The 23,571-nt window shown below is 38.4% G+C and overlaps 1 protein-coding gene across 1 annotated transcript in view; it reads right to left on the minus strand.

Annotated features, from left to right (window-relative positions):
* The window catches only part of ADGRV1 (adhesion G protein-coupled receptor V1), a gene marked incomplete at both ends in the record, with an annotated part of 262,544 nt that overhangs the window by 132,827 nt on the left and 106,146 nt on the right, over positions 1–23,571 (minus strand). Inside the window, 7 exons of the mRNA XM_082301998.1 lie at positions 7,483–7,583; positions 12,290–12,450; positions 13,415–13,554; positions 13,729–13,978; positions 15,026–15,210; positions 16,188–16,595; positions 21,052–21,294. Of these exons, the coding sequence (XP_082158124.1) occupies positions 7,483–7,583; positions 12,290–12,450; positions 13,415–13,554; positions 13,729–13,978; positions 15,026–15,210; positions 16,188–16,595; positions 21,052–21,294 (1,488 nt within the window). The remainder of the gene's footprint in view (positions 1–7,482; positions 7,584–12,289; positions 12,451–13,414; positions 13,555–13,728; positions 13,979–15,025; positions 15,211–16,187; positions 16,596–21,051; positions 21,295–23,571) is intronic.

A 23,571-nucleotide genomic window follows, 5' to 3' on the forward strand; every position in this document is an offset into this window, starting at 1 on the left:
AGTGTTTTGGTTTTTTTGTTGTTTTGTTGTTGCTGCTGTTTTTGGTTTTGTTTCGGGTTTTTTTGTTGTTGTTGTGGTTTTTTGTTGTTTGTTTGGGGTTTTTTGTTGTTTTTTTTGGGGGGGGGTTTGGTGTTGTTGTTTTTGTTGTTGTTTTTTGGGGGTTTTTTTGGTGTTGTTTTTGTGGTTTTTTATTTTTCTTTTGGTCTCAAAACCACAAATTATTTACTAACTTACTTTCAAGGCTGAGTTTTCCTGATTTTGAGCCTAGATACTGTAGCGCACAAGAAGCCTAAAAGCTTGCATAAAGAGGTGCCACTCAACCTTGTATAACAGTGAAAACATTTATATGTCCCTTTTTTCCCACCTGCTTCTCCACAATGGTGGAAGACCTGTGCTTGGACTGCCTGGAACATGCAGCTCTCTACCACAACCCAGACTAGAGCAGCATCTGTCCAAAAATACTGCAGGATACAATAAAATGCAAGTTCTTTGGACACTGCAAGGACCAGGGATAAATACTGGGGAGATGGGGGGAAAGTGCTAACAATTTTCATCAAAATATTTATCCTCTGAGTGGAGCAGACATTTTGTATCCTGGGTAAATGCAATGCTAGGTGCTCATTTGATTCAATTCTGTTTGTTTACTCACAGATAGACAATCTTTAGACTTTGAATTCCTGTGCTTTCCAAGCTACTTCTTGTCAGCTGATCCACAATTATTGACTAAGGGAAGATTCCTATCCCATCTCAGCTGTGAAGTAAAACAATGTAGTTAATTATCTCCTGTACACTTTCTCCCATCTCCGGTATCTGAGACCCACATAAAATTCTACTATTTCCAACAAATACTTCAACTATAGAAGTTAATTTCTAATGATGCACATGCCTTGTGCTTAGTTGATTTCTATTCATTCATCTATCCTTGCCCAAAATAAGCTTCCTGGTTTCTTAATTTTTTTTTAAATGGAAACATGGAAATATAGCACATGATCAACCATCATGATTTGCTAAGCCTTTTTTCATGACTGAACATGGTTTGGGGGTTTTTTCGGCATATGAACATATAAGTTCCTGCTTTCTCCCTCTGGCTAATATACTCATTGTTATTCAAACTCTTTGTTAACCATTTCACTCAATTATTCACTGCCATTCCCAGGATTTATGGTTTTCATGGGAATTTTTCAGAATCTAATCAGATCGACATCAGTATTAGTGTCTTTCTTTCAAATTATATTTTAAAAAGATTGACATGGGACAATAAAAAAAAATCTGTCATGTTATAAGCTCTTTGTTTCATTCTTATAAATCTCTATAATGTCATTTTCAAATGACACTTTCTATACCAACAGGGAAAAATGACATAATGAACAAAATCAGATCTACCAGCATATAAAATTCAACCATAGCCTACTGACTAAACAATCAAAAATTACTTCAGTATTAATTAAGCATTATTAAATTAAGCATTATTAAAAAGCATTTAATCACAGTTAACCACAATCATTAGTAAGCTGGTATTTATGACAATCATATTCAATTATTTTCAAAAGCAATCAGAACCCCAGTACACTTAAAACTAAACTTGCCATATGAATCTGGCAAGGTCAGGCTCTGGTTTCATGCATACAAATAATTAATCCAACTAAGTCCTGAAAAGGCCTTGTTAATCTACTGTGTATGGAACATTAGCTGCCTGAAAGTTATGAAATAGGTCATGAGAAAACTGTCAAAAATGGGAAAAAAAGACCCCTTTAAAACTTTCTTGCAGGTGGAAGCAAGCAAAGTGACAGTAGTGGAGAAAGAACAGAACTTAGAGATTCAAGGGTTAGTATAATTTTAATTAGCTGTAAAGGAAAACTACTCAAGTGCTATTGTTCATAAAACCCTATAGACTTGTCCTCCAAAAGATAAGCTACATTAAGAATGCTTTGAAAACTTCAGATTAACACAGCATAGCTGTTGCTATGGCCTGAATTTATGGGTAACAGCAACTGCTATAGTCCTTCTCTCCATCAAGGCAGGTTTGAGGAAAGCCTTCAGCAGGGAAAAGAGCAACAGGAGATTTGCTAATTAGGAGAAGTAATAGATAACTACTTTTTTTATTAAAGCAGAATGGCACACAGGAGAGGACAAAACAAAGGCAGATGAAGAAAGGAGGCAGAAAATGGGAGAAAGCATTGAAAATTTACAATGAGGCATGAAAGAGAGAGAGGCAACAGTATAACCTGTTTCACAGTAAGACACCAAGAATAGCAGTGAATAGGCAACCTGGGATGTTTCTATCTGCTCCTCTCTGTGTGTGGTCCCCAACTGCTTGTGATTTTTGGGAAAAAATAGAGTATAATAAAAAGGAGCTGGAAGGCATTAGCTGATAGAAATCTCATATTATACTTTAAAGTGAAAACCAGAACATTTGACTGTTTGCAGTGAGGACAGGAGGTGTGAGGTAATGTAGCAGCATTCTAACATATGTTGCAGCATTGCTCATATATCTGAGTTTTGGCAAACCCTAGGAGGTAATCTGTAAAAAAAGTAACAGCCTGTGCATTAACACTACATGAGAAAAGTGAACAAGGGTGGTAGAAGTAAAATCCCTACAAGTAGCAAAAGTAAAAATATATGGGCACTTCCATAGTGCTAGATTATCAGTGAAAGACCAAAATCCTGTGTTGGCAGATGAAAACAAATAACATAAAATTTAAATTGAATATTTCTGATTTATTTCTTACACTCATTCACCTGGCCCTGACTACTACCTTCTCTTCATGGGATTGAGGTTTTTCAGCTGCTTCTACATGTCCACACTCCCTAGACTGAGACTGTAAAGATAAACTCTTAGACCATCTCCAGAGCCTTTTACTTTTGCCTGAGCTTTAGCTGTAAGTATCCACAAACGGCATCATGTTCATATCAAATCTCTTGGAGCCGCGGCAGCTTGGCACCTGATGGAATTCCACAGGCATATTGGCTCCCTCTGCTGGAGAAAGGGGAATATTCTGCAATAAGGAGTTCTACGAGTAGCCAGTTCCTCAAAAGAAATCCGGGTCATCAGGTAATGATCTGCTGTTGTTTTATGGTAGCAGTCTTTTCCCGCTGTTTAATTGTGTATAATATCATTCTAATGACTGGGTATCCCACTTCTCGAGGTAAGGATTTTCTGACTCTCAGATTCTGAAGGACCTCATACACCTTATCTAACACCTGAGGACACCTGAGATCTATGTATGTATCTATCTATCTATAAAATGTCTGCCTATATATATATATAATCAATAAAATTTATAAAGTCATTGAAATCTTGAAATAGATTACAATCACTTTCACTAAAAATCCACTAAAATGAGCTCCAGCTTTGACTGATTCTTCTTGGATGTTGTGGACTCAAAAAGAGAAACTCAGAGCAATAGAGATTGGCCCACAAAGCCTCATTTATGACAAAATGTACTGCTTTACTTTAAAAGCATTCAATTTAGATTAGTCCACTCCAAAATTGTGTTTTATTTAAATGCAATTCCCAAATAGTTCTACTTATGATTAGGTTGAAACTGCTTCTGAAAGAAGCTGCATGAACTGTGCTCTGGCTTGGCGGGAATTACTGAAATCAGCTAGTAAATAATGAAAATTCCATTTGAAACCTAGTAAGATAGTCACTGGGAGAAAAGGTTTAGGTCCTAATTCTTGCAATGGTAACAAAGAAAATAAGTGAGACTCCAAGAGTCACTACCTGTTGTATGATATGGCAACGTGTTTTCAATAGGACTAGGGAACATACATCATATCCCCTGGAACAGCATGACTGTTATAAAGCAACTAAATTTTATTTACTGTGATCAAGGGAACTGGTGAGAGCAGCTTACCCACATCAACATTTTTACTGACACACCTTTCCCTTCTTACATACCCAACAAGTGTCTCAGCTAGCTGTGTGTTCCAATACTCCAATAGAAGTGAAAATATTTTCTACTTTCCATTCTTAGTAACACCTGTAGAATCTTTCCCTCTATAAATGAGAAATGTTAGACTTTATTATCCCAATGATAGGAATACTGACATCAAGGGTGGAAGAAGACTATATAACACTCATAATTCTTACTGAAATAATTCACATCACAAAGTAACAGGATGAAACACATTAGCATGGAATCAAATTTCTAAAATGCACACCTCTTCTGGATCACTGTATACAGTTCTTTTGTGTTTCCTCTGTGTTCTCTCAAATCTTATGAGTAAATGCTGATGGTATCTCACCAGAATTATTAGCTGCTGTCAGGTTAGAGCAGCAAATCTCAGGCCTCGAAGACAAAGAAGCAAATTCCCTCACTCTGGGAAACTGGGCTTTAACTTTAAAGTAATGCATAAAAATATTCATTGTTTCCTATTCCATGAAGTTTCATATTTCGTATAGACCTGGAGTTTAGTGAAGCTCTGTACCCTCCCAGCTTCTTCAGAAACAGTCCTTTAACTAGTATTTCCCAGCAGCTGACTTAAAGGCTCAGGCTTACCGTAAGGGAAGACTGAATTAAAAGGAAAACTTCTGTCTACTGCCAGGAGAGAGGCTGGCACTCAGTCACTCACAGCCACGAGATACCCCCTCTGGTGGATGGTACAGCGAATCACTCTACACCCCTCATTTTGGAATATGCTTTGCAAGCTCCCCCTATCCAGGTATATATGTCAATTTCTTTTCGGCTTTGATTATCTATAGGGGAAAATAAGAATTTCCTTATTTTGGAAGAGTTAAGATTAAAAACAGTACAGTAGAAGCACCATTTCAGTGTTTCTGTAGAGATTTCACTTTTATAGGATGGCAGAAGCTACGGGCTGGATGATCATTCATTAATTCATTCATACATATCCTGCTCCTTCATGACCTCTTGGAGATTTTATCACATCTTTAAAATTTATCTTCTAGCAAAACTGTCCAAATCTGAATAAGTCCAAATAATAAAGCCACAATTCTACCAAGGCTGCAGTTTATAAAATAGTGATTTTTTAAAAAAGAAGATGGTATGCACTATTGCTTCTTGAAAAATATAACTGACATGTATGTTTGTATTCTTGCTCAGGTTGAATAACACACAATTTTCAAATATTTAAACAGAGTAAGTATAATTCTTCATCATGCATTTCTATCAAAGTCAGTGGTAGGATCAACTTGGCCTGGCAGTTCGGTAGTTATTGCAGTGACAGGTGATGATGCTAAGTGCATCATAGTAGTGCATAAGAAGTTTGGGGACTGGATAAATGAGAAAACATTAATTTTTTGTTTGATAAAAATAGGATGACACAGTTTCCCCTATGCCTTTTTTTTCTATTTGACCACTAGACTTTAATTTTGCTTTGCTGGCCGTAAGAATGGAAGCCCATTTGTACACAATACTTGCTATAAGCAGATTGTGAATGATCAAATATTCCAGAGAAGTGGCTACTGCATATATGAAAAGCTGCTCAATAGTGCACTCACAAAAAGTCTAAATAGGGAATTTAGCATAAATTCATGTAATTTGTAATACTGAGCATGTACTGTGGAAATGGCCCCGGAAATTTAATGTGGACGAGATGCATCAAGCTGAGTATATACAAACAAGCCATGTATAAAGCGCTTATTCATGCATTCTGTCTGGGAATTCTCAGGCAAAGCACAGTAGCCATCCCAATGGTTCCTATTAAGTTTGTAATCGAGGCTTATAGCTCTGAAAAAAGAATTTTATTGACTACTATGACAGTATTGAGACACTGTGAAGTATGTTCTCATTTAACTTTAATTTTTTGCATACTCAAAAATTCACCTAAATTTACTTCAAAACTAAAAATCTCAGCCCAGTAATTTTTTCCTTCATGCATTTAGGATATTGTTAAATGAACTTATGTTCAAAAGGAATAAAAAATATTTCACAAATATCCTAGTCTTTTATGTTTTTCCAATGAGTTTCACTAAACACATGGTGAAACATCCACTCTTGAATGCTTTACAAGTGCTCCATTAATGCTGGCAGCCCTGGACACACCAAGAACGAAATGAAGGTTGAATGTTGCGAATCATCATTCCCCATCACTGACAGAGAAATGAACTATTGTGAGCAACTACAAAGCAGGCACAGCCTTGGAACAGCAAGTTCCTGAGCAATGTGCTGAAAAGATTTGACTGCCATCTACAGACATGAGTAACTAGTGCACTGGTAGCAATTTAAAAAGAACCCCTAAAGTACAAACCTAATAAACACCTAGCTCAGATACAAGATGAAAACAAATTATTTATGGATGTATAAAACAGAGGAGCTACCGTGAAAAACTTCCCTGTTTTATTTTTTTTCTGGTAAAAATATAAACAAATGGAGAAAGATCAGCTTCCTTCATTCTGTAGAGTGGTTAGAGAGCTAATAGTTACAAATCCGGTGTCTAGTGCTGCCTAAAGATTAGAAGATAGAAATAAAAAATACTAACATTTTCTTTGTATTTAAATTATTAATTATTAAGTGCTGATTTTTAAGTAGTAAGTTCTCATTTAAAACTGTCTTAAATAGCTCCTCCCATACAGAGTCAATAGTCAGCAAACCCACAACATTTTTAATTACATTGTAAATTTCTAATCACATATATAGTGACCAAATGCTTGTATGTGGGTAGAGCTGTACATACACCATCTACGCAGAGTTTTCTGTTAAATTTTAGCTTCCTAATCAGGCTAGTTCACAATAGGCCAACATATCACAACATAACTCTATAAAGATTTTCTTCCACCTGTTCAGGACACCTAGCACAGTAGTTCAGTTCTCCCTTGTCAAACTCTTTTCACTCTGCCTTAAAGCCACTTTCTTTTCTTTGACAGCTGCTGCCAAACTGTCTTTACTTCCTCTCCAAACTTGCTCACTAGTTAAGCAGTTACCCCGCTAAAATCCTCTTTCAAAAATTTTATTCTAAACTTTCAAAATCACTGCATGGCAAAAGAAAAAGAGATTAGGAGAGCCATGTATTTCAAGGATTGAGGATGAATGACAAAATTACTTAGAACCATACAAACTGTACCTCTATAAGTAAAATTATTACATTTACACACCACATGGAAATGTTCTCAGGAATTATTCTTCACAAATCAGAATTACATATAAAAGTTAAAATGCGGTGTATTTAAACAAAAAACAGGTCACAGACAGAAAAGCCTGTGGGCCCAAACATAAGACAACTTTCAAAATCCTTCGGAAGTTAGAATTGAGCACAGCATTCTATACATGGGACTGCCTTCTCACACTGCTGCATCATCCATTGGTTCTCATTAAATATTCTCAGACAGTGTGTAATTCCAGTTGAATTCCCAACACAGAATATGAATACTGGATTGATTTTAAGTGTCGTATGTTGAAACTTTACGTTTTCCCAAAATGTTCAGACTTCAGGTCTGTTCAGACATGCCCATGAAAGTGAAGAAAAGAAAAGCAAACATGTACTCACTCCACATTTTGAGACTTCAGCCTTTTTTCTTACCTGAGTACCCAAACAAGCAACCATCATATGAGTGAGAAGTTTAGCGGCAAACATGGCACACCTGGTGCAGAAAAGGTGAGAGATGATAGCCAAAGTAAAACCTACATAGAAATGACAATGAAAAAAGAAGAAAAAAGAAAAAAAAAAAAGAAGGAAAATTTAAGCTTAGGCTAATAAACTGTGCTATATATCCAGCAGATATCTCTCAAAGGTGCAGATCACTTAATAAAAACCAAACAAACCAACCTTACAGAGAGTATGTCCATTTTGGTTGACACTGAGATCACTCATGAGTTTATCTCAAATACTAACATGTATTTAATGTTTCCATAGGCTTGGGACCTAAAATAATTTCATGATGTAAACAAACCGTTTTTGAAAAGTGTTTTTTGGTGTAATTTTCTGCACGAAATGGGTGATTGTCATAATAGTTATATATAAAGCAAAGGTAACTGTTCAGTGTTCATATTACTGTATCCAAAAAATGTCTTTAGAAACAATTACATAAAAAATGCCTCCTGTTGGGTAGCACTGTTTTAGCAGATAGCTAAACCTTCTAAATGCCAATCTCCCATTTCATCTGTGTTGGGCATAAAAATCTATTATAGCAGTAGTCAGAAAGAATGACACCGCTTTTCATTTCACTAATTAATTGTAAACATGAACAGAACAAAAATGGAAAAGGCCCCTTTCCTACCAGTAAGTAATTCCTGGGAAAAGAACCCTAGGAAAGTTAAGCCACCAAGGAAAACACTGCTAAATCTAAGAGTTAATTAGAGTTAACTGTGAGCTTTCACACCTCACTCAGGGCAGGAATTTGGGTAATTAAGGCAGATCTTTTATCCTCTATTGAGACTGATTATTTGTTCAGCTACCAGTATTTGTAAGAGATGAGTGAAAGAAATAATTGCTAAAAGTATTGTTTCTAAATATTTCAAAAATTATTTAGTGATATTTAAACAACTATACATGTTCTCTCCTTTTTCTTTTTTTTTTTAATATTCTTCATACCTACATGGAAATGTCAAGAGAAATGAATAATATCCCTATCACTATAAAAATAAAGCAATTTGTTACTTAAAAGATTCATTTAAATCTAGTAATCTATATCATCACATCTTCAACAAGCCAAAAAAGCTGAAAGGCATCAGAAAGCATTTGCCTCAAGTTCAAAGTAAACCCTTAACCAAGCTAAACTATTTTTACTTTCAAAACACATTCTTATGACTACAGTAAATGACCAGTTCTGTATCTTAATTGATTCAAATTCAGCAAAATATTTTCTTAGCTTTTGCATATATTTTTTTTCTTCAGTTTTTGTTGCATTTTCCATTCTACAGCATTTTTTTTCATCAACGTACTTCTTTTTCCCTGCAATTGTATTTTAAAATCTGCTTATTTTTATGTGCTAAAATCTCATTTTATTATTGTTAAATATAACCATCAATCTATGTGGAGCAGAAAAACTGAGAGGTTCTTCCTCTTTCTCTGTCTTCATTTTCTTTGGCTGAGGTTTTAAAAAAAGTAAGACTAGATTTAATCTGTTACGGCAGTTTGCTAGGTAGGGATACATAATTGATTTAGCTGCATGCAGGATTTTTGTTACTCATATAGTGATGATCTAGTAAAGAAGTCATAAATCTCACAAGGAGCACACCAGCCCCCCATTTAAGGGGATTAAAGTCAGCCAAGAATTCCCTTTAGCATGTTTTCTTAGTAAGCCCATTACTCTTAGTGCCTATAAATGCAAGAGGTCATTTCCAACCTAAATAATTCTATAGTTCTAAGAAAAATTTAATTTGTGATTGCTGCAACATATTAGTAAACCAGCTGCAATCTGGAAAGCTCCTTCAGAAGTCGAGTTTAGAATTTAGATCCCTTGCTTCCTGCCTGGTATTTTGGGGCTTAGGCTGTTGAGGCTGCTAACAAAGAGAGTCATGTTCCTCAAAGGTTGAACTCTTCAGGGTTTTTTCCCAAGGTGTTGGGTAGCAGTTAGGCAGCAGAGTGTAGTGGAATCTATCTCCCCCAAGCTATTACTTCTGAGTGTAAATTCCAGATAAAATGGTCAAAAAAATTTGACAAAGAGGATGACTGTACTGCTGCTAGCAACACAGATGAACTTAAGATTTTTAAGTTTCTTCCCCCAAATGAATGACATCTCTTTTCATTAAAGCACCTCAGGGAAACAGCCACTCAGGCGATCAAGGGGTGTGCCAGGACCATTTGCAGGAGATTTAAACGGCTCTGGGGAGCCTGGTGACCCAGACCAGGCAAACAGGGGCGTGGCACGGCAGTTTGCTCAGCGGTTTGCAAAGGAGGGGTGCAGTTGTTCTCCTGGCGGTAGGTGGTATGTTAGATGGGTGTGTTTTGGTTGTGTTTTTTGGGGTGTTTTTCCCCCAACTTGACTAGATCCGGCAATGGGTTACAAATGGTCAAAAGTCATTGCTGCTGCTGCCAGCCAAAGTGTGCTAACCCAAGCAGAGTCCCCCAAGGACACAGTTGTCCAGACCCCTGGCTGCAGGGAGTGTCCGAGCTTGGGGGCAGTACCAGAGGACAGTGCAAAAGACACCTGTGTGTGGTGTGAGCAGGTGAATGATCTGCTCTGTCTGGTGGCAGGGCTTAAGGAAGAACTGGGAAGGCTGAGGAGTGTTAGGGAGAGTGAAAGAGAAATAGACTTGTGGACTTACAGCCTTGCAAACCTGCGAGAAATTCAGCAGGACTCAGAGGAGCCCTGACCCTCTTACCATCAGGCAGAAGGAGGAGACCTAGCAGATGGGGGGAATGGAAATGGGTACCCAATCAGAGAGGTTGTAAAATTCCCTCCTGACCCCCATCACCCTCCCAGGTGCCCTTACAGAGTGGGTACGAGGCCCTGGGTCCAGAGGGTCAGGCAGATGACACTAAAGAAAAACATCTGTCTGGAGAATCTTCCACCTGCACTTCGTCTGTCAGATGCATCACAGCCTCAGGAATTAAGAATAAAAGAAGGATAGTTGTAGTAGGTGATTCCCTTCTGAGGGGAACTGAGGGCCCTGTATGTCAACCAGACCCATGCCACAGTGAAGTCTGATGCCTTCCTGGGGCCCAGGTATGGGATATCACCAGGAGACTCCCTGAAATAATTCAGCCCTCTGATTATTACCCACTGCTGGTTGTCCAGATTGGCAGTGATGAGGTTTACAAGAAGGGGGTACCAGGGTCATTAAAAAGGATGTCAGGGCTCTGGATTGATTGGTTGATGGGGCAGGAGCACAGGTGTTGTTCTGCTCAGTTCCTTCTGGAGCAGGGATGAAAAATGAAAGGAACAGGAAAACCCATGTTATCAATGCATGGTTTAAGGGCTGGTGTAATCAGAATTTTGGTTTCTTTACCATGGGCAATTTTTACAGCACCAGGCCTTCTTGAGTCAGATGGGCTCCATCTGTCTAACAAAGGCAAAAGGGTTCTAGCCCATGAGTCGGCAGGGCTGACTGAGAGGGCTTTAAACCAGGTTTGAAGAGGGAAGGGGATGAAACCAGGCTTCCTAGAGATGAGCCCAAGGGTGGTAAGCCCGAGTCAGGGGTAAAGTCAGCAGCCCAGCTGAAGTGCCTTTACACTGGTGCAGGCAGCATGGGTAACAAACAAGAGGAGCTGAAGCCATGGGACAGCAGGAAAGCTGTGACACAGTCATCATCACAGAAATGTGGCGGCATGACTCGCATGACTGGAGCGCCGCAGTGGGTGGCTGCAAGCTCTTCACAAGAGACAGGTGAGGCAGGAGAGGTGGGCGGGTGGCTCTGTATGTTAGGGAGGCTCTCAACACCATGGAGCTGGAGATCAATGACAAAAAGATCAAGTACCATGGGTAAGAATCAGGGGAAGGCCAGCAAGGCTGACATTCTGGTGGGAGTCTCTTATAGACCAGCCAAGCAGAGTGAAGAGATTATTCTATAAGCATTATTCTACAAGCAGCTGGAGGGTGTTTCAAGATCGCCAGCCCTTGTTCTTGTAGGGGATTTAACCTGCCAGATACCTGCTGGGAGCTCAGCACAGTGGGAAAGAGGCAGTCCAGGAGATTCTTGGAATGTATGGAGGAGAGCCTCTTGTCACAGCTGGTGAGCGAGCGTGCCAGGGGTGGGGCTCTGCTAGGCCTGCTGTTTGCAAACAGAGAGGAGCTGGTGGGAGACGTGGTGGTCAGAGGCCATCTGGGGCACAGTGACCATGACATTCATGAAAAGAACCACAAGTTTTCAATGTTCAGTGAAACAAAGATGTTGAAACTTCAGTAAAGCTTTTACACTAGACTTTCAGAGGGTGAAATTCAGGATGCTGTTTTGGAGAGTACCTTGGGAAACAGCCCTCAAAAACAAAGGGGTCCTGGAAGGAGGGACATACTTCAACAAATAAATCTTTAAGGCATAGGAGCAGGCCGTCCCTATGTGCCACAAGGTGGACCAGTGGGGATTAGAATGGGCTACCCAGGGAGGTGGTGGAGTCACCACCCTTGGAGGTGTTTAAGAAAAGACTGGATGTGGCACACAGTCCCACCATCTAGTTGGCAAGGTGGCATTAGGTCGTAGGTTGGACTTGATGACCTCAAAAATCTTTTCCAACCTAGTTGATTCTGTGATATTTATATGCTTGACATTTTTTTCCAGTGGCAAAATTTGTCAGTGGGCAAATATCAGACAAGATTTCACTTTTAATGACATGAAGTTAGTCAATATTCCACTAAATAAAAAGATTGTCATCAGCTACCAAAAATGTTAATCATCAATCAGTGGTCATCAGTGATTATTAACGGAAAAACTGTCTTAAATGAACTGACCTGAAATGCAGATGAATCCAGAAGAAAAAAAAGCCTCGTTGTATGAAGATAAGTTATCTGTTTGGGCATAAACGGCATAAATGGACATATGAGAACAGGAGCATTCCACATAATCTGATTTGTCGTCAACCACCTTGCAGAATCCGCTATCAGACAGCCAGCTGCAAAACAAGTTTCACAGAGTTGGAAATGGACTTGTGTAATTCACATGGTAAGCAGGCTTGAAAATTTTTGTTGTATTCCTGAAATACCAAGTTCCCTAAACTATTCAATAGGTGTTTTCTGTAATCTTTCATGTGTAGTGCTCAGAAGAGCATATTTACATGAGATTAAAATATTGTTTATAGCTTTTTAATGTGTTTTTTTTAATCTTTGTAAATGTATTAACATTTTTTTCACTAGAGAATTTTTGTGCCCATGTTTTTAAAATCTCTGCCAGATTTCTAGGTCTGTCTGACTTTTCAAATCGTTTTTTACTTAACTTTGCTCAATACCCTGTTATGGAGAACATTTTATACTGCTATTTGTTGCTTTGAAACTAAAATTCAGGTTTTGTTTTGGTTTTTTTTCAGTATTGCTAAAGTGGTTTTGAAAAAGGGTGAAGCATACCACAGATGATATCCTAAGCCATTTCTACTGGAAATTGTGCACAGATTAAAGGAAAGCATACAGGGAAATTTGGTGCATCTCCTCCTGAAGAGAAATAGTTTGTATCAACAGCAGGCTGGTATTATCCAGTTGGTCTAATGAAATTGAACCTAAACCAACTATACTTCAACAGGATACAGAACACAATTATCTCCAATTCCATTAACATATTCATTGATGCAGTTCTGGGATTTATAGCCTGTCACTGTAACCTAATGCATCATTACAATCTAAATGGTATTTTGATGAAAAAAAGCCAGGGGCAGAAGTCTGAGAAATATCTGAGCCGGAATAACTACTCGTTTTATTATAAGAGAAGTTTTATGTACTGGTAAAATGGCCAGAAAAATTAAGGAAAAAAGACATGAAATGGATCAATTTTATACTTGCAAATTATTTAACTGGAGTTATTATATCTTAAACAAATACATGGATTCATGGTAGAAACTGGAAAACTAAACACAGTAATAAAATAACCTTTCAGCAGCTTGATTCCAGAGGAGACATAGAGACTTCTGTGGAACAATCCGATTTCCTTTAGCATAAATACGATAAATGACTTCATTGTTATCTTTCAAAGGTAGTGAACTCTGACCCTGCAAACTCATTGAAAAAACCTGAAACAACATGTACAATGTAAAGATAAATTTAATATTAAGATTCAACACAGTGTTCATTTTAATCACAGACAACCATAAAAATGTTCACTTTATTTTAAATACATATGTGGTATTTTGAGCAATATCTAGGTTAAAATAAATTATTGAAAAAAAATTGCATTATTTTCAAACCTTGTTCTTCAGGGCAAGTTCTTTATCTCTAGTAAGAAACCACTGCTGACTGCTGTATTCTGTGAACTGTACAGATTCACAGTTCTCTTCTTGAGGAGATGATAATACTAGAGAGACCTCTAGTAAATGTTCAGGTACTTGAATAGAATCCCCATCTTTTCCATTAAATCTGTGTCCATTGATTTGCTGAGGAAACCAGTTGTGAGCCATTATTGCAATATATGGACAGCTGTCAAGGATATTTTTGCCTCTGTAGAAATGGAAAAGCAATATGGCTGGTAAGCAGAACCAAGCTTCACTACTCATCACATAATGACTCTAAAAGGTACTTGTGATTTGTTAGTACTTTATGAGTTCAGCATTTTTAGGCTTATGATGTTTAATTGGCACACTGTTTCAGTTTCTGTGGAAAAAAAAGGGCTGAATTTTTATGTATTTCAGCTTCTCCATTTCCCTTCTGGGATTTGTTCCTTATGACCTGTAACTGAAATCTGTCCATAGTAAACTAGGTTATCAAAACACTCATCTTTACAACTTGATGTAGAGCTGAGTCTAAAAAACAGGAGAGGCATTAAAATGTATGATCTTGCTTTATTTTTTTTTTCTCAACAGATGATGCAAAAAAAACTTGTAATAAAGAATTTTAACTTTTAAGTTCTAAACACTGAACACACATTCAACCACCAGTTGTTTAAAAGATTGTCAATACGAAAACCACAGTGTTTAAAACCATCTGTCTCATAAAAAAGAATAATCTCTTTCTTCAGTCACCTATTTCCCCAGCCCATTAGCCTGACAAGGGCTTGGAGACAAAAATAGCAATTTGAAACTATGAGTAGCTTTAAAAATTTTAAAACAATGTTCAAGTGAGCAAAACCAAGCACATACAAATTACAAAATGCCAGTAGAAATTTTGGGTTGCTAACTTTCATCTAAGGCTTAGAACACAGCTCTGCATCATACAATTACATATTCTTTTCTTGGCAAGAATAATGAATACTTTTCCAGGAAATATTTGAGCTAAAGGTGAGTATCTAACATACCAGATCTCCTGACTCATGCTCGATAGCTACCCCATAACAAAGTACCGGTTCTAAGTGACACGCAATCATACAAAGCACTATGTATTGGCACTATGATACAGCGCTTCATAAGATCATGATAGTGTAACACATTCACATATGGGTAACATACTAGATGGTAGAGAAGTCCCTCTTCTGAAAATGTAGTTTAGATTTTCTCTATTGGTAAGATGTCATGTATTCACAAAACGTATTATGAATTCAAGCTTACTAACCTTTCTCCTGGTGATCCACACTTTATCCCAGTCAACAGAGAAAAAGCAAACTTCTCAGTCACCTCAGCAAGCAAGCTATATCCTTGTGTATCCTCACGTTTTGGGCTAGCCAGAGCACAGAGTATCTCATAGAAAAGACTTCTACTTTTACCAGTTAGTAACAGTTTTTCACCTACACCTGTAACCTAATGAGAGGAGAAGAAATCAAACAACATTTTACACAAAGGAATCTGCTTGTAATATTTCCTTATGTTCAGTGTTTTAGTGATATTTTCACTGTGATTCCAATGTTCCTTCCGAAAGTTCAAAATACTTTTCCCAACTCCTGATCACTGCTCCAGGCGTAAGACACAGTCTGTCAAAACTACATAAACATATCCTTACTAGGGAATTTGATTAGTAAAGAAAGGATGTGGCATTTTTCATTCTTTCACAAACCAAAGATTGTTGAGTCCTGAGAATTTTTTACATTATTTTCTCTGTTTTCTTTGTGGCAACAATCAAAAATGAATGGATATTGTTATAACACTTTGTATCAAGGTATTTAGAAATTTTTCAGCTTCTGTGCATTATTCCACGAGTCCAGAAGAGACAGAACACCATAAAACTAGTCTATAATTTTCACAGAACTTAGTGCAATGCTTAAGCACAAGCTACTGGAGGAAAAAAGACTGATGCTTGGTTAAGCCTACAGCAGACTCCAGCTGGCCCTGGTAGGATTTGCTTGTGTGTTGACTGCAGTCTGCTGTAAAGATATGAGCAGGTGTTGTGCCAGGCGTAAAAGCAACAAAATTGTGGCCTAAGAGTCAAGAAAACATAATAAGCTCTATGAAACTGTGGCACCAAACGGAAAATTTTGCACAGTAGAAAATCTAGAGCTACTGGTATGTATGCAAAATTAATACTGATTGCTCATTTCAACCTATTTGATTTCTGATTTCTTGCCACCATCATAACTAGTGGCAGATAAACTCCTTCTTTGATTGTGGGACTTCACAATTTCTACTTTTACTTTTTCAGTCTGTGCTTCAGAGTCACTGCTGTGGATGTGATCTGCCTTGTTATATACGTACATATATATATATATATATATATGCCTCGTTGTGTTGTTATACTCTAATTAATGTCATTCGTCATTTAAGAAAGAACAGGAAGTGTTCACCTTATCTATTATATGCACCACAGCAGTAAGTTGCTCTTCTGTAGTTTCTGTAGCCACTTTGACATTCAGATTCTGAAGGATTCTGTGTAAAATGGTGTCATCAAGAGGCTGATGCAGTTGATCAATCAGTCCCCAAACTGGCAAGGAGTCCAAATCTGAGACAATGGTGATGTTAGAAATACCATACACGTCATCTACCCTGGCACCGCCTGTGGGATTAGAAAGTACAACCTGGAAACGTTTAGGAAATGGGTTTAAAGATCCTGTCTTTGGAGTCAGGGTCACATCCAGGAATGCATTTCTCTGTCCATGTTCAAAAGTCAATAATCCTTCTGATCTGGCAAAATCTTGTCCTGCCACAGCTGGAGATATGAAGGTCCTTCCAATAGGTTCAGGTTTTTGTAGCTCCTTAAAACAAACCAGAAGAGTTTTAGGTAACATTATGATAGATGTAATTGTTCAAAACCACCTGCTGTAGAACACACTTTAAATGGGTAAAAACAAATGTGTAAAAAATAAGTCCTCTTTCAAAAAGCAGTTATGAATGAAGAAACAATTAAATTAAAATAATTATCTTCCTGAATTAGTAATCCATCAAACCTAGGAGAAGACTTATATATATTGCCAATAGTAAACAAGGTCCCACTCTTTCTTTTCCAGAACAAAAACCACAAAATTTTCTGTGTGAATAAATACTACAGAAATGTTAGCACATGTGTGAATTCCAGAAGAGTTGATGTAAGACTGCAACTGCAGCACAAAGTCCCTCATTTTAGGGTAGAGAAAAGCATTACAAATACATAGAAAACTAAACAAAAGCAAAGCAAAGGTTTTGGAAATCTGTGTCCAAATTAATATCAGTTCATGGTATTTTAGTCCCAGAATACATACTTAAAAGATGAATAATCCATTTAATACAAAGGGAAAGCAAATGCTATAGAATACACATGCAAGGTAGATAAATGAATTTATCTATTAATGCTACCTGGCCTTATTTCCTTGTGAAGCAACACTACTTTTACCTTCCATGAGGTTTGCAGTTATTGTTTCATTCTTCAAAGTCTTGCTCTTTTTGTCACTTGCCATAACCTTGACATTTTATCTGGTAATATAATAAACTCTCCTTAAGACAAAACTAACTTTCTGAGCTGTTATTCTACTGTATGATTTTTCAAAAGTGTCCATTCATTTAATAAATGCAGCTTGTATACTAACTCCTAAGTAAAGGTCTCCTACTGAGTAAAATGAGGATTTTTATTTGTGAAATACTACACCCCTTTTTGAAAATATTTAGCTTTTATTAGTAGAGTTTATTTATGGAATGAATCAGACATTTTCTGAGTTCACTGGAGAATCTGGTAAATCAATGCAGCATGTAACTGTTCAAAATTGCTCTAGACATGACCACTTCACCTGTGAAAATTGCAGGGAGAAGCTTCCTTTTGTTTATCCCTTCTCACTGAGAACTAGGAAACGGAAATAAGTAGTAATAAAAGCACTAGTGACTACAACAATGTCTAAGAAACCTTTGTAGGGAAGAGATAAACATCAGTTTCCAGTTACTGCCTTCCTGTCTGCTGTGGCCTCTTATTTTAAAACTACTAATAATACCAATACTTTAGTACTTGGCCATGCACCCTCAAAACCTAAAAATGTCCAAAGACGGTTGGTTATGAAAATTATAAATGGGTAAGAGATTGCCCCCTATATTTTAGCTTAAATACACACTGGGCAGTAGCAATTTATTTTCCATTTAACAGCTAAATTATAGTGAATTTTTACATGGAGTAAGTGTGAAAATTTGTTACCACACAATCTAACTGAAACACTGGCCAGCTACTATATAATAAATGCATGGAAACACCACGTAAACCTATGTGGTTAAAACAGATATGCATTTAATATAACAACAGAATGCAGAACCTTTTATTAATAAAGGGTAAATATATGATAAACCACCCCCAAAATAATTATTTTAGGCATAAAATCACACATATTCAAAGTAGATCAGGCCAAGTACTATTCCAATGTGATGGTAAACTTGAAAGAATCTTGCAGTCTGTACCCTGATGCTGGATTCACAGATACCAAGGAAGTGGCAGGAATCATATTTTTGCAGATCTTCTAAAGGAGAAACTTCCTAACAATGAGTGAGGAATGCATTTAAGAGAAAAAAGTGTCAACAGAAGAGTCTCGTGCTACAGATGTAAACATCTCAAAAACAAATGGGGATAAAAAAATTTACTTTAGCACTTGCTATTTTCAATCAGAAGAACAAATTTTCTTGTTTAGTATTCCAAAAACATTGAATAAAATTTGATTAAATGTCTCTCTCATTATCTAAGTGTGTTCTGGTATTAATACGTTTGTGCCCTAACAGAGTAAGTCTCGTATTGTCTGGATGTTGTATACATATCCATCAGGATAAAAACTTAATTTTGGATGAAGAAGTCTCAAAAATTGAAGACTCACAAGAGCCTTAGATTAAAGAAAGAAATGTATTAGATGCCTGGCTGACCACATTCTTTGAGGCCACTGGAAGAAACTGCTAAAAAACCCCATTCCTGACAATGCAATGAGAAAAGGGTCTTTTACTAATGGAAAACCTAAGAAGCTATGCCCAGCAAATGTTTGACTGTTTCCTAAAATAAATGCTAATTACAGTCATATTTACTTCAAAGAATGACCAATTATTTAATTATAAAATTAAGAATAAAACCTATGCTTCTACGAATGATTTGGGTTGAAAATGATCATGAAGACCATCTAGTTCCAAAGCCCCTGCAGTGGACAGGGACAACTTCCACCAGACCAGTGGCTCAGAGCTCCATCAAACCTGGCTTTGAACACCTCCAGGGATGTGGCATCCAAAACCTTTTCTTGCCAGTGCCTCACCACCCTCACAATAAAGAATTTCTTCCTAATGTCTAATCCGAACCTACTGTCTTTCAGTTTTAAGCCATTCCCTCTTCTCTTGTCACTACATGCAAAAAGTTCCTCTCCAACTTTCTGATAGGCTTCCTTTAGGTACTGGAAGGCTGCAACGGGTCAGCCCAAAGCTGCCTCTTCTCTAGGCTGAACAATCCCAATTCTCTCAGCTTCTCCTTCCATCCCTCTGATCAACTGAGTGGCTTCCTCTGGTTCTGCTCCAACAGCTCCAGGTCCTTGCTCTGCTGGGACCCCAGAGCTGGAGGCAGCTCTGCAGGTGGGGTCCCAGCAGAACGGAGCAGAAGGGTCTGAATCCGCTCCCTCCAAAGCTGCCCATGGGGCTTTGGATGCAGCCCAGGACATGTCTGGTTTTCTGGGCTGCAAGTGCCCATGGCCAGGGCATGGCCAGCCTCTCACCCAGCAGCACCTCCATGTCCTTCAGGGCAGGGCAGCTCTCGATCCGTTCATCCCCCAGCCTGTACTGCAGGTCCCTCTGACCCAGGGGCAGCACCAGCACTTGGTCTTACTAAACCTCATGAGTTTCCCAGATGCCACTTCTTGAGCCTGTCCAGGTACCGCTGGATGGCATTCCATCCCTCAGGATGGTGTCATCTGCAAATTTGCTGAGGGTGCACCTGGTCCCTTCATCCACGCCATTAATGAAGACATTAAATAACACTGGTCCCAGTACAGATCCCCGAGGGACACCACTTGTCACTGATGTCCATCAGAACTCTGAGCCATTGACTACGGCCCTCTGGATGTGACCATCCAACCACTTTCTTATCCATCAAATAACAGTCCATTCGAATCCAACATCAAATCCATCTCTCCAGTTTAGACAGATGTTGTGGGTGACGTGTCAAAGGCTTTACCGAAGTCCAGATAAATGACATTTGTAGCCCTTCCCTTGTACACTGATGCAGTCACCCCATCATAGAAGCCGACTAGATTGGTCAGGCAGGACTTGCCCTTGGTGAAGCTGTGCTGGCTCTCCCTAATCTCCTCCCTGTTCTCCATGTGCCTTAGCAGAGCTCCTAGGAGGATCTGTTCTGTGGTCTTCCCAGGCACAAAGGGGAGGCTGAATGGTTGATAGTTCCCAGGGTCCTTCTTTCTACCCTTCCCTTTTAAAAGATGGGTATAATAATTCCCTTTTTCCAGTCACTTAGGATTTCACCTGACTGTCAAGATTTTTCAAATAACATGGGAGACTGTCTTGGCAATTGCATCAGCCAATTCCCCCAGGACTCTGGGATGCATCTCTTTGGGTCCCATAGAGTTGTGTACATTCAGGTTCCTCAGGTGGTCACGAACGTGATTTTCCCTTAGAGTGGGAGGGACTTTGCTCCCCTATGCCCCATCCTTCTGTCCATCCACTTAAGAGGTGTAGGAATAAAGGCTGCTAGTGAAGACTGGCAAGAAAGTTGTTGAGTACATCAGCCTTTTATTAATCCATTGTTACCAGTTTTCCAGCATTGTTTATCCGGGGGAAACACCTTCTTTGACCTTCCTTTTCTAGTTAACATACTTATAGAAGCCCTTCCTGTTATTTTTTGTGTCCTCTGCCAGGTTCACTTCCAGCTTCACCTTGGCCTTCCTTACACATTCACACTCCATCTCTATACTCTTCTCAGGTCACCTGTACTTGCTTCAACTGCCTGTACATTTGCTTCTTTCTTTTTAGTTTGACCAGCAGGCTCTGACTCAGCAATGCCAGTCTCTTGCCTTCATTGCCCGATTTCTTGCTCCTGGGGATTGCTAGCTCCTGTGTTCTATGGAAGACGTTCTTAAAGATCTCTCAGCTCTGTTCCACTCCCTTGTCCCTGAGGACAGTCTCCCAGGGAACCCCCTGACTCTCTCCCTGAAGAGCTGCAAGTCTGCTTTCCTAAAGATCAGAAAAAGATATAAAAATAAATTAAAGTACAGTAAGTCTTACCTGCATGCTGTAGCTAACCACTGTGGTTATTGATGTACTAGAATCTCTAAGAACTTGCAGACTGATTAAAGCTGTTTTCTTGTAAGCCACAGCAAATCGAGATCCCACAGCAAAATACACTAAACCATGAGGAGCATCACTTTCCAGGACAGTTATAAAAGCAAATCTGGCACTGTTGTTCAAAGCAGCTCCTGTGCTTACAGCATACAGCTCAACAAAAATATAAGTTTCAAATTCCGGTACCTGTAAGTGAGGGATGATTTTCATATCATTATAAGATCTACTAATAACTTTCAGCTTTAAATAAATGTTTATATATTACTTTGTACGCACACTGGATCATTTTAATAACACTTATCACAAGCATGCTTCCTGAAATATGCAATAAATACAACAAAATATAGCCTAAAAACAATACTGCAATGGGCACCACTCTGTCAGACACATTAATTAAATCCCAGGTTTTCACGTGGAACTTATTGCATTAAAGTAGCTATTTAAATAGTGCACACATTGTGGCTATAAATGTGACATAAATGACAGTAAACTCTCCAAGAGTGCCATATTCCAGATTATGGATTTACATAGATGTACAACTTATGAAGAATTTGCGCTTTCATTTTTTTTTACCTTACAAAAAGGTTGGTAACTACCTACTCACTTTGGGAAAAACTGCACAGAAGTAAGTATGCAATTCTGAAAATCCAATTAATTAACTTGCCTGTATTCAAGTACTGAACTTAGTTAAAGTTCTGAAAAACATTTTACAAAGAACCTTAGCATTTAAACACTAATATATTTATGCATATTTTTACAAGAAATTAAAATCTCAGTAGATTTGCACACTTAACTGCATTTATTGAAAACCCCAGAGCTTAGAGAATACTATTTGATAGACTTTTGTGATGTTTCACATATAGAGAAATATGTCACTCTGAAAATACAGGTCATGGAACCTTCATTGAAAATGAGGTAGCAGTGTTAAGTTTACAAGATGACATTCTGCCTCATCTTTGATTTTGTACCTACAACACAAATGTAATGTTTAAAAATAGACACCTGATTACTAAGATTCCAGAAATCATTGGAATGATGTTATTTGGACCGACTGCATGCACTTGTCAAGTAGCAAGCTTGGAAAAGAAAAAAGAAGTCATTCTTTACAAGAAAATAGCATTATAAAAAATGATGATAATTGAAGAAAGTTGGGGGTTTTTACTATTTTTTGTACTGGGTTTGTATGGCCAGGTTTTGGTAGTGGTGGAGGTTTCAGGGGTGGTTTCTGTGAGAAGTTGCCAGAAGTTTTGCCCATGTCTGGCAGAGCCAATGCCAGACAGCTCCAGGATAGGCCCACCACTGGCCATGGCTGAGCCAATCAGAAATGGTGGTAACACCTCTGTGATAATGATTTAAGAAGTAAAAAACCTGTTATTATGCAGATGTAATTGCAGCCAAAGAAGAGCAGGGTGAGAACACATAACAGGAACAGCTCTACAGACACCAAGGTGAGTTAAGAAGGAGGGGGAGGAGGAGCTCCAGGTGCTGGAGCTGGGATTTTTCTGCAGCCCATGGTGCAGTCCATGGTGAAGCAGCCGTACCTCTGCAGCCCATGGAGGTCCATGGGAATGCAGAGATCCACCTGCAGCCCATGGAGGAGCTCCCTGCAAGAGAAGGGGGATACCTGAGAGGAAGTTATGACTCCATGGGTGGTCCACACTCCAGCAGATTCCTGGCAGGGACCTGTAGACTCATGGAGAAAGGAGCCCACACTGGAGCAGGCTTCCTGGTAGGACTTGTGACCATGTGGGGGACCCACACTGGAGCAGCCCGTCCTTGAAGGACTGCACCCTACGGAAGGATGACCATGGTGCAGCAGTTTATGGAGAACTGCTGCCCATGGGGATGCAGAAGGTGTTTTAAGGTCTTTGTTTACTTCTCATTATCCTGCTCTGATTTTGTTAGTAATAAATTCAATTAATATCTCTAATTTGAACCTGTTTTGTCCATGATGGTGTTTGGTGAATGATCTCTCCTGGTCCTTATCTCAGCTCATAAATCTTTTGTTATATCTTCTCTCCCCTGCCCAGCGGCAGAGGGGAGAGATAGAGAGGCTTTGGTGCATGCCTGGCATCCAGCCAGGGTCAACCCACTACATAAAAAAGCTTTGTGTTTCAGCTCTGAATTTTTGGAAATCCTACTTTAATTCTAGGATTTTAGCTAATAAAATCAGTACATCTGACTAAGTAAAACTTACAGAAGCTGGAATGTATCCTACAAAAACGTAAAGTACTTATTTAATGTATTTATTATTTCATCATTTTTTAATGTATTTACTACTAATTTATCTGCTAACTTATGAAAGAAGAACTGGAAGAAGAATTAGGAAATATTTGGAGGGACAAATAGCATACATTTTCAATTAAATTTCTAAGTAATTTTTTGAATGAAATGTTCTTGACAAATGACAGACAATTTTACTGGAATGAATGGGGAGCTTTAGCCTTCCATTGGCACTTGCTA

The sequence above is a fragment of the Coloeus monedula genome, assembly GCF_965178545.1.
Source record: "Coloeus monedula genome assembly, chromosome: Z".
Classification (NCBI taxonomy): domain Eukaryota; kingdom Metazoa; phylum Chordata; class Aves; order Passeriformes; family Corvidae; genus Coloeus; species Coloeus monedula.